This window comes from Furipterus horrens, unplaced genomic scaffold, assembly GCF_987537825.1.
Source record: "Furipterus horrens unplaced genomic scaffold, mFurHor1.1.pri manual_scaffold_8, whole genome shotgun sequence".
NCBI classification, from domain to species: Eukaryota; Metazoa; Chordata; class Mammalia; order Chiroptera; family Furipteridae; genus Furipterus; species Furipterus horrens.
The window spans coordinates 110,804,803-110,816,158 of NW_028327178.1; the positions used below are offsets into that span (position 1 = coordinate 110,804,803).

Below are 11,356 nucleotides of genomic sequence, written 5' to 3' on the forward strand. Positions count from 1 at the left end.
TTCACAGGCTAAGGGAGGGGAAGGAACCCAGGCCAGCAGGGTTTTGGCAGGAGAGGCCTAGAGCCAGGCATCCAATCTGCAGGCTGGCCAGAGGGGCCTCCAGCCTGGAATGCCAAGGGTGGACCAGGTAGAGAGGTGGCTTTGGAACCCTGCCCCCTGCCGTCTACTCCGGGTTTCCTGAGCAGCAGCTGTGGCTGCCGCTCACACCTGGCCACACCTGGCAGGAGTCTAGCTTTAAAGCCCCATCCCCACCCCCTGGCCAGGAGCATTGTGGGCGGCACCTGGAAGGGGCCAAGAGGCCACAGGGCTCTAAGAACAGGTTTGCAAAGCTCTGGGGAGGCAAGGAGGAATGGCAGCCGCTGGGCTTCCCCCACAGGTGCTCAGCTAGAGGCGCTCAGAAGGAGGGCGCTTCAGAAGGAGGGGCCCGCAGCGGGTGTCATGCTGCCCACAACACTTGGGTTCCTGGTGGAGAATGTTCACTCCCTTGGAGACTCAGGCCTGGCTGCATCCCACGCAGCCCCCACTCCAGCCACAGGCAATGACCACAGGCTCCCAGGCCAGCCCAGGGTGTCCATCGCAGGCCAGGCAGTCTCAGAAGAGCCCTGTGCGGCCACACTAAAGGGTGCTGCAGCCTCCACCCCACCAGTTCCACCAAGCTCCCCGGCACACACGCGCCCAGACCCCCACTGCCCAGAAGTCTACCCTGGCCCAATTCTTTCGTCCTCCTCCCCGTGCCGCACCGAGGACGTGCGGGTGGTGGTGCCTGTGCTCGGATGTCTAAGTGGCAAGGTGCTCACAGGACAACCCAGCACAAGGGCCCACGTGTTCCTGCCACCACCACTGGCTTGACTGAGGTCACCATCACATCCACTAAGAGGGCTGCCAACAGGGGACCCAGCCACCACCCGACCTGAGGCCTGAACTGAGGGACCCTGTGGCCACGCCCTGTGGCCCCTCCAGGGTGAGCCTGTGGTCAGCGACTGCCACAGGGCTGGACAGCTCAGAGTGCGGAAGGAGAAGCGTGAAGCTGGGAGTGTGGGGAGGGGGAAGGGGAACAAAAGTCGCATCTAGACAGAGTCGAACAAAACAAAACCAAAACCCGAACGTGTTCTCGTCTCGGCTCAGGATCCAGGCGCCGCGGTGTCCAGAGCCCCTTAGCCGGACATCTCCTCTCGCTGCTCCTTGTTCCTGCGCACCTCGGCCGCGTGCAGCTCCTGCGGGGACGAAGCGGGTGGGCGGGGTCCTCACCCTGGGCTGGCCCCAAGCGGGGACCCCGCGGCGGGGGCGTTGGTGGTGCAGGGGGAAGGAACCCGCCAAAGGAAGGGGCTCCTGGGGCACTTCCTGGCCCCCCAACCCAAAGCAGCTCCTAGCTCCCACCGGATGCCCGTCCTCAGAGCACTTCGGAGGTGACGCCTGTGTCCCGTACGCTCCGTTCGGGCCCCGCTGGAGGCGCCCACTAAATGTCCTGCCGCACCCCCGCCCCGCCTGGGCGCGCACCTTCTCGCGCAGCCGCTCGCGCAGCGCCGCCAGGTGCGCCTCGCGGATCTCCTTGCTGAGCTCCATCTTGTAGTTGAGCTTCTCCTCCGCCAGGCGGCTGAAGTTGTTGTTCTCCTCCAGCGCCTTGTGCAGCACCTCGCGCTCGTGCTCGCGCCGCTCCGCCAGCTGCTTCAGCACCTGCGCCTCCTGCGTCTGCGCGGCCGCGGGGGGCGGGGGGGGGGCGTGTGAGCAGCGGCCCGGGCCCGCCCCCCGCGCCCCCAGGCCCGATCCCCGCCCCCCGGGCCCCCCTCTGCCTGGCCTCGCGCGCTGACGTCCGGCCCGCCCGGTGCCCATCGCCCTGCCCTACTTCCCTCCGGACACAGACCCTCGCGGAGCTCGCGTCTGCTGTCTGCTGCGCGGGCGAGCGTGACCTCCTCGGCCCGGTTTCCCTGACGTCCCGGGCGTGAGCACTGAAAGCTCTGCGTGCCGGGAGGCCCATCAGCCCCTCACCCTGTCGGTCTGTCCCCACCGCAGAGCTGCCCACTCCCTGCTAGGCGGAGGGCGCCCGGGGCGTGGCAGCCTCGGTCCCTCTGTGCTCTCCAAGCCCCGCCACGCACTCGGGGAATGTCGGAGAAGCAAAGGGAATCTAAATGCGTGGGCTGTCACTGGGCCTTCTTGTCTAAGGTGCGGCTCCACAGGGTGTTGGGGAGGGGACGAGTTGACGCAAGGAGCCTGGGGCTGCTGGAGTCACAGGGTCTGGGCCCTGCTGCAGGAGGGGCTGCCTGGTGACCCCCCAAAGAGAGTCTGAGGCTCCCAGGGGTAATTCGCGCCCTCCGCTTCCTTCAGAATGTCAGCCACTACTGGTTCACTTGGGGAAGCCGGGCCCCGGGTCTCCCTGGGACCTGCGGCGTGGGAGATGGAGCCACTCCCCTGTCCTATGGGCTTCTGCACCAGGACGTGTTCCTGAGGGCACCCACTCTTCTGTGTGTTTTTCAGAGTGGTTGGCATGAGGTGACAAGGGACCTGAGGCCCCCGACTTTTCCCAGGGGCCTTTGGGGCTCCCAGCAGATCCAGGTTTGCAGCCCCACACATGAGGCCTTTCCTCCTCACTCCCTTGCCCAGGAAAAGGATGCCCATCCAGATTCATGTCCCTGGACCACCATCTGAGCCCCGCCTGGCCGTGGCCAAGCCCCCCCCCCCTTCCCCAGCTGGCTGCCATTGGGGATCTTCTCTCCTCCCTGTTGCATTCTGCTCTCTCAGGACGAGGTCCAGAAAACCATGAGACTCCGCATCCCAGGCCCATGACCAAGGAGGGAGCACTCTGCACCTTAGGGACAATGTCCATGGTCAGGAAGATGTCCTGGCTACCTGCATCAGGACAGAGGGGGGCCCTCACCTTCCTTCGCTCCTCAGCTGCCTCCAGACGCTTCTGCAACTCCTCTAGGGAGGTGTCCTTCCTCTTGGGGGGAGAGGAGAGCACAGGGCTCTCTGGTGACAGGTCGGAAGGGGACTTGAGGATGACCTCGAAGCTCTGGCCAGAGGCCCTCTTGTCCAGCTGCTTCACCTCCATGTCTGCAGGGCAAGGGCAGACAGCGCTTCAGGAGGGCCAGCCGAGGAGGGGACAGGCGGAGGGGCCAGTTCCCAGCACACAGCCAAATCAAGGCCTGAGCCCCTGTACCAGCCCCTCTCCCCCAAGCCAGCCGAGCCAGGGCATCAAAGGCCATGGGAGGGGGCGCGGGCACGCTCACCGCCATACTGGTAGATGGTGTTGGGGTGCGGCTGTGAGTAGAAGCAGGAGCAGATGAGCGACAGCACTGACAGCTCCTTCATCTTCTCCTTGTAGGCTGTGGGGGCAGGTGGGTGGGTGGGTGTGAGCGACCATCCCTCCCCTCCCCGATGTGTCTCCCTGGGAGTGTTCCCGCCGCTCCACATCTCAGACTCTTGGGTCTCCCCCACCGCCCCGTCCTCCTGACATTGAGTCTGTGGGCCCCCGGGCTGCTCCTGTCTCTCAGCCCCTTGGTCTGTCTGTCTGTCTGACTCCTCTGCATCGCCGTCTCCCTTCTGAGCTTCCCGTGGTCTCTCCCTCACTGTCTGTCTCTGTTCATCCCTCCGTGTCCCTGGCTACCTGTCACTATCTGCATATCTTCCTGTCTCTGTGATTTCTTGTCACTGTGTCTTCCGTACTCTCCCTCTGTGTCCCCTCTGAGAGTTCGCCCCCCGGGGTAGACAACATTAACCCCTCAGGACTGGACAGCGCTGTCTTGGGCTGCACACCTGGGCGAAGCCCTCAGACCCCCTACTGCCACCCCATTTACCCTGATAGTAGTGCCCTCACCTCATGAAACCAGCCCTCACCAGACACACTCAGGGCCGATCCGCAGCCCAAGGGAAGGGAGCTGTCCATTCAGCACCACAGACCGCCCTCCGGCGGGCAGAGCCAGAGCCACAGCGGGTGCACTCAGGACCCCCACAGAAAAGGAGATGAGCCCGGCTCTGAGGCCCTGCACCCTATTTGGGAAAAGGAACTGCCCTCTTTAGGGTAGGAAATAACAGCTATTTGTGACATATTCACAGAAAGTCAGGCCTCAAAACAGGGCTCAACGACCCTGCAAGCCCAATGCTGTCACCCCCCCCCCCAACTCCACCACAATGACACCAGGCCCAGGAGGCTGGGGGAACTTGCCCAAAGCTCCCCGAGCTCAACCCCAGGTGTTCTGTGTTCTTTCCACCACTGCAGCGAGTCCCACAGTCTAAGAGGCTCAGAGGCCCCTGTGCCACCAGACACACTCCAGGGACATGCAATCTGGCTTCCATGAAGGAAAAAGCATGCCAAGTCACCTACAGCGTTCTTCCACAGGGACACAAGAATGTGGATGAGTGTTTAGATGGACAAGAGGCTTTGTGATCAGATTTCACAGAGGGTGTTTTGAAACTGAGCTAATGTGGAATTGAGAAGAGCATTGGCGTAGAAACAGGGCTCAGAACAGAAGTGATCGGGCCCTGGGGGCAGGGTCCTCTGTGGCCAGCACAGAGCGTGAGGTATCTGATGGCCTGGCTTCTTCTGAAGAGACCCCGAGAGGCTGTGAGGGAGCATGAAGACCCCCTGGACAAGCAGCAGGAGGAGGCTTTGGGGGGCTTGGAAGGTGCAGGGCAAAAGCACATTTAACTCATTGGTTCCAGGAAGTTGAACAGGTGGGGGAGGTAGGGTTCAAAGGGGATTTTGGTCTGACTTGCAAATTTTATTTGCTTACAGGCAGAACCTATTGCTGTTAAAAGTGAGTTTCAAGAAGGAGGCAGAAACTTATGGCACTGGGCTTGTGCTGGGGGCCAGAGGCTGTAAGACCAGGCAGGGCCCGCTCACCAGGCCAGGCTGGGGATGCAGCCAACCCTGCCCTCAGAAGGAAGGTGGGAGGGGCATGGGCGGGGTCTGGGTCAGCGGGCATCCCTGGGTGCTGGGAGAGGCCAGCAGGGAGTGGGCTCTGTCTAACCCTGCCAGCACCTGCCACCTGGACCACAAACATAGCCCCCCATCCTGATGTTTCAGAACCTCTGAATGGGGCTCCCTTACAGGCCAGGACCCTGGGGCTTCACAGCTGCTCCAGCTCCTCTCTGCCTGGGACCTGAAATTTTCCCAGGGAAACGAGCTGCAGATTCATTACAGGGGAGGAGCAAGCTTATGGACAAACGCCGGGGTGGGGGAGGGCTTCCTTCCAGGTCTCTGCCACCTCAGCATGGGGGAAGGTTGGCAGAGATTCAGGGAGCAGGATGGGGAGTGTGTGCAGGCGTGAGCTCTGCATGCTCAGGAGAGAGAGGGCAGGGACCAGGGGCTGGAGACTGAGGTCAGAGCTCACAGGTCACAGCTGGGACCAGGGGACAAGTGTCCACCTGGAAAGTGGGGCACTGTGTCCTACCACTGCAAACAGGGACACAGCTCAGTATATGACAGCCACGGAGATTCTGCAGGCTAGTTTCTCCCAGTCCTTTCCGGAAGACTGGTCCTCATGAAGCCCGGCGGGGCCCGCCCTGGAGTCCAGCCGCATGTCCGAGGACACCGGCCGGCAGGTGGGAGGCTGGGGAACAAGGCCAGGCCCAGCCTCACGCAAGACAGGAGGCTACGCCTGTATCTTCAGAGCTGAGGAGCTTGAAGGTCATGTCTCATTGTTGAGGGAAGAGATGGAGCCCCAAGCCCACCCTGGCCACCTCTCCACAGACCCCGCTCAGGCCAGGAAGCCCCTCCAGGGCCTCAGGGCACACCCTGCTTTCCTCCCCTTCACCAGCACCCTTCTCTTCCTTCCCCACCCCTGGCTCCAGGGAGTCGTTAGAAGCCAATCTCTGCCATGACCTGGATTGGTTTCATCTCCCTCTTCCTCTTCATAGTAAATGTGAAATATGCAAAAATGCATATCGGGCTTTGGATGATTAGATTCTAGAGGAGCGAGAGGTAGAAGACGACACCAGATGAGCCTAGAGCCACATGATAACAATAGCACCAGTGCCCGTATCGTGGGTGCATCCCTTCCATCCTTCCAACTGACCCTCAAGACCAATCAGCCCAGGCAGACACCCTTGTCAGCATCACTTGTACAGAGAGGGCAAGTGGCCCACCCAAAGTCACACAGCATGCCAGGATGGGAACCTGGCCACAAGCCCAGGCCCCTGATGGCACTTTCCTCTTGGGAGCCTCATGGGGACGGTGCTCTGCCCAGAACTGGGAAGGTGGGGGACCCACAGATGCTCACTCACCCCTAGAAGGGTGCTGGGAGCTGCTGTTAACTGCTCCCCAATGGGAGCAGCTTGCTGCCACCCAGGCTGCCCTGTCCCTCATGTCAGAGTGCCGGGGGCCCAGCCGGGGGTGCTTGTTCCACAATTCGCCCTTCTCAGGGCAGGACACTGGGTGACGTGGCCACAAGTCACACTGCTTGGCCTGGACCAGGCGCTCGGGCCAAGCAGCTGTCCTGAAATATCCCATTCAAGCTTCAGAACAAGCCTGGGGAGCAGCACCACTATCACCCCATCCAGACGGGGAAACTCGGGCCCTGAGTTCGGTAGCGGATGCAAGGCCTCGCGGCTGACAGGACTGCCTGAGGCATGGAAGGAGCAAGCGCCTCTGAAAGCGTGAGAGCCACCAGCCTGCGAAGGACACGGAGGGGTGGCCGCGTCTTCCCAAGGAGGTGCAAGAGCTCAGCCTCCCAGGACCCTCAAGGGAAGGTGCTGGGAGCTTTCCCTGCACAGGACGAGGAAGCTACAGTCAATCAATCTTGCGGTGGCTCCAAGGCCGCAGTGAATGATGACGCTTCACCCTGGCCACCAATGAGCATGAGCAGACAGGCAGCCACGGCTGCAGGAGGCCAGCTGCTGCTCAAACCAGGGATGTCTTCGACAGAGCAGCCCTGGCTGGACGTGCACGTGACCCACACTGGCCACATTCGCCAGCAGCCTCACGTAGCCACGGCCGGGCCAGGAGACCGAGCTGTGCAGCGCCAATGGATGAAGAAGCTGTCAGGCCGAGCAGGCCTGTGCACCTGTGGCCGCACTCCGGGGAGGCGGTATTGATGGCAGAACGGGAAGGGCCTGGACCCCGGTGACACTGGCCAGGGGTCTGTTCCCCAGCCGGCACTGCAGCTCATCTTTGGGGCGGAGGTCACGCGCGCTGAACAAATGGAACCCACTGCACCCATGGTTTCCCTGTGCACACCAAAGGGAACTCGGACAACCCAGAAAAAACGGGGGCCGAGCAGGGTCAGCGGCACCCCAAGAAGAAAGGGCTGGTGTCAGGGGCTCTGCAGTCAGAGAGTGGCTGTGCTCAGCTCCGAGGGACAACAAAGGAGAGGTTTTGGCTGTATCCTTCCCTAATGTGAGTCTGCTTGTGTGTCAGGTGGCAGGAGCAGGGCCTGTTTTCACTCATAGGGCCGAGGGAGAGGAAAGGCTGACAAGTGCTTCCCACAAGTGCCTGTCCTGCAGCTCAGGCGCAGCTGGTGTGACAGGAACCCGAAGCTCCTCCTCGCTGTGGGATGGGGCGGTACTCTGGCCACATAAAAGAGAGGCCCTCTGCCGCAGGAGAAAGCTCTTTCTCCCTAAGCTGGTCCCAATATCTCTGTAAAACTCAGCCAGAGGTCGAAGCCCAGATGGACCGGACGATGCGGGAGGAGTGTGGTCAGAAACGCACGTGCCCCCCCCAACAGGTGCAGGAATCACCGGGGACCTAGAACCCGCAAGCCCTGAGGGGCGCAGCACACGTGGGTGGGCGGAGCTCTAGAGAGATTCAGGTTGGCTAAAGAGAGGGGACCGCGGCGACCTGCCCCCAGGGCGAAGGGAGGGGTGGGCAGGAACGCGGTTCCTACTCCGAGGGGGAGACGGGGTGGAAGTGGGGGGCCGAGTGCAAAGATGAAGGTGGTCTTGGGGCGGCTGGACGGAGAGACCGCTCCTGGGGAGAGCAAGACCACCTTCCTAGCTCCTCTGCGTCCTAAATGTGCCCAAAGACCACCACCCTACGCCCCCGCCCCGGGTGCCCGTTCTTCGACCAGAGCTCCGCGCAGGGCGTGGGCCAGGAGGGCGGGGGGTGCGCAGCTTGGGAGGCGGGGTGGAGGAAGGAGGCGCAGACCTCCCCACATCCTGGGAAGGCTTGGAAATGGCAGCAGCCCCTCCCCCATCTAAACCCTGCTGCGCAAAGGGCGGTGGCTTTTTCGACCGGAGCGGGTGGCACCGTGTCGCAGAGGGTGGTCCCCGAGCTCGCAGAGGTCGGGGGAGGGTGCAGGGACGCGAGGTAGAGCGTCGCTCCGCTGGGTCCCAGCTCCGGTCCCCTCCCCACTGTCTCCCAGCGCCCTCTCCAGCCTTCCCGGGCGCTCCATAGACGCAGGGGGTGCCCAGCCCCACCGGCCCTGGCTCGGGGTTCCCACAAAGGGTCCCACCCTCTACCCTCTCCCTCCCCTTTTCTGAAGGCGCGGTCCGACCAGAGTCTGCGGTCCCCAGGCGCCTCAGGGGGCTCTACCGACCCAGCAGGCGAGCTCGCCGGGAGCACGGGCTGTCCCCGCATCCTGGGAGCCACCTGCCGCAGTGGAGCCAGGCCCGGCACCGCGGCGCCCCCGTGCCCGACGCCCCCACCCAGGCCGCTCCCCCGGGCGCCGCCCTGCCCGACCGACGCCTGCCAGGCCCGCGTCGCAACCCCAAAGGGGCACGGGGTCGCTCCGACCCGGCGGCCTTGAGCCGCGGCTCCTGCCGGTGTGGCCCGGCCGCGCCCTGCGTCCTTGCGGTGCGCGGGTCCAAGATGGGAAAGCGGAGTTCGCCACCGGCCCCAGCGCTAGGCGAGGCCAGACAATGGCTTTTGCTGAGACCCGCCGTGGTTTGAGGGGGCCCGCGGCTAGCGCGCCTACCGGACACGGCGCTGGCCATGGTGCTGGCGGCGGCGGGGGCTGCGGAGGCCGGAGAGGCGCGGGCGGCGGCTGGAGCTGCAGTCGGCGAATGCTGCAGTGCCGGGGACGGGAGGGGGCGAGCGAGGGAGGGAGGCGGCGCGGCGCGGCGCGGGAGGGGGGCGCGAGCGAGCCTGGCGGTGGCAGGGGCTGCAGGCGTCAGAGCGAGCGCGGTGCAGGGGCGGGGCGGGGCGGGAGGAGGGAGCGGAGCCCAGCCCGGGACTGGGGTGGAGCGCTGCAGCCAGACGCCCATCCTCCCGCTGCTCACCGCGGGGACCGACCAGCTGCGCCTCCAGCCCGGCTTTGTGCAGGCTGGAGGGGGCGGGTGTGTGGAGGCGCCCGGTTCCCCAGGGGGGACCCAGCAGGGGGGTGAGGTTAGAGAGCTCTCCTCTGAGGCCGATGGAGGTTGGAGGGCACCTCTGTGCGCCCAGGTCTGTGCCGAAGGGAAAGCTTGTCCCGGTCGTGCGGTGGGGGCTGGTGTGGAAGACTGCCCAGAGGCACCCCAGAGGATGAACAGCTTCTGAGGCAGAGAAGAGGGTCAGCGAGAGGGTCACCGAGGGCCTAGGACAAGGGCTTTGAAGCAAGCTAGAGGAGGGTTCCGAATGGCTCTGACAGCCACTCACCGCGGGACTGAGGGGGTTTCTGAGCGCCCTGGGCCTCCAGCTCCCAGACGACAGGACAGATGTGCATACTTGGTGAGGGTGTGGGTGTTCTGCTTCCCCCTCCTCTGGGCTCGGGGTTCAGGTTGATTCCCACAAAGGGAGATCCTGCCAGACAGAGATGGTGGACCGCTTTCTGCAGTGACCACCTCGCCTCACTTTGGGGATAGTCAGACAGATGAACTGTTTGTCCCCATTAAGGGACAGAGCCCCCGAGGCTGAACACAGTGTTGACTCCACAAGCAATTAAGTCTCAGGGCCAGGAATAAAACTCTGGGGAACCTTGGGAACCAGCAGAGAGGTGAGGTGAGGCCAGAGAGGCGAAAGACAAGGACAAACCTAAGGATCAGAGTCAGTCAGGATGAGGCCCAGCAGGTGTGTGTATAAACACACCCTGATGTACATACACAGCAAGCCTGTGACTGGTGAACATCTGTCCTGTGAGCCACATTGCATCTGGTCCACTGTGGGAGTTCCACAAAGCCTGCCTGACCAGACGTGCCGTTCAAATGTGTTGACTGATCAAGATCCCTGTGCTGATGAGCAGGCCCAGCTCTGGCCAGCCTCAGTTCCCCTTTCCTCTCACTGCTCAGGGTTAGGTGCAGTGCGATGGCAGTTACAAGTTATAATCTATAGGAGGCTGGGGAGTTCCCGTGCCTGACATGTGACCAGACAGCTCATGCATCGGCTCAGGGGCTTGGGGTCCTCATCGGTTCTGGCCCAGAAGGTGGCCAAGTCTCTGGGTCCTGGCCTTCCCTTTCTTGAGCTTCTGGGGGGAGGAACGCTGGTGCTCTTAGAAGCTGGAGGGTGTGGAGGTGAAGAGGGCGCTTCCTGGCTCTGACACCTGCTAGCTGCTGGCTTTGGGCAACCTATTAAGCATCTGTGCTCTCTTTCCTCACCTGTAAAGTGGGGACAATAAAAGAACTTCTCTCAGAGGTTGTTAGGACAAACACCAGAGCCTGCACAGATGGTTCTATAGCCCATGGCTGGTGAGCCTTCAGCAAGCATGTGGCCAGGCCTCCTCATCTCCAAGCTCCCTACTCAGAGGCCAAGGTAGACAGACATTCTCCAGTCCCCTCACAAGAACAGGTCAGTGGGGGTGATGCCAGTGGGGGTCATGGGCTTCCCAAGCATGATCTCATGGACACGCATCAGCGGGAAAACATGGGGCATTCAAGGAGCCCATGAGAATGTCTGGACTCAGCGTTGCCAGCTGCCTGTGGCCCTCACTGCAGTGTCGGTTTCTTCCTGGTGTCTTTGGGGCATGCCAGGGGCGCCCGGACCAGGATCTCTGACCCTGCAGGGGTGTGCATCCTCTGGGACGCCCTATTGACTGCCAGCTGGTGCTAGATGCCGGGGATTCGGAGCAGCCCCATCCTGACCAGCGGGGGACATTGAACTGAAGAGTGGCTGGACCCAGGAGGCAGTGAAGAGAGGAGGTGGTGAGGCTCCTAGGAGCCGGGTCATGGCAAGGGGAAGCCGTTTGTGGATTTTAAGGAGAGTGATTGGCTTAGCCTCAAGTTTTAAAAAGAGTGCTGGGCCCTCCAGGCTTGGTTGGAGGGTCATCTGGGGCACGAAGAGTTTGTGGGTTCAATCCCTGGTCTGATCCCTGTCGAGGCACCAAGGGTTGGGGGTTTCAATCCCTGGTCTGATCCCTGGTCATGAGCCACTGATGTTTTTCTCTCTCTCCTTCCCTTCTTCTCTCTCTAAAATCAAATTTTTTAAATCCTCAGTTGAGGATTTAAAAGTAACTAAATAAGACGAGCTCTGGGTGTGCAGACAACCGAAGTGAATTGGCCCACGAGGGGTAGTGGA

General features: G+C 62.4%; 1 protein-coding gene across 1 annotated transcript; it reads right to left on the reverse strand.

Moving 5' to 3' along the window:
- Positions 1 to 1,080: 1,080 nt before the first annotated feature.
- On the reverse strand, positions 1,081 to 8,974 carry STMN3 (stathmin 3). Its single transcript, XM_090286666.1, has 5 exons — positions 8,847 to 8,974; positions 3,225 to 3,320; positions 2,873 to 3,048; positions 1,498 to 1,689; positions 1,081 to 1,214 (listed from the first exon to the last, which is right to left on the reverse strand). Exons 1-5 carry the CDS (start codon positions 8,863 to 8,865, stop codon positions 1,155 to 1,157), a joined length of 543 nt encoding a protein of 180 aa, XP_090142792.1. The 5' UTR covers positions 8,866 to 8,974; the 3' UTR covers positions 1,081 to 1,154.
- Between the last annotated feature and the right edge of the window lie 2,382 nt (positions 8,975 to 11,356).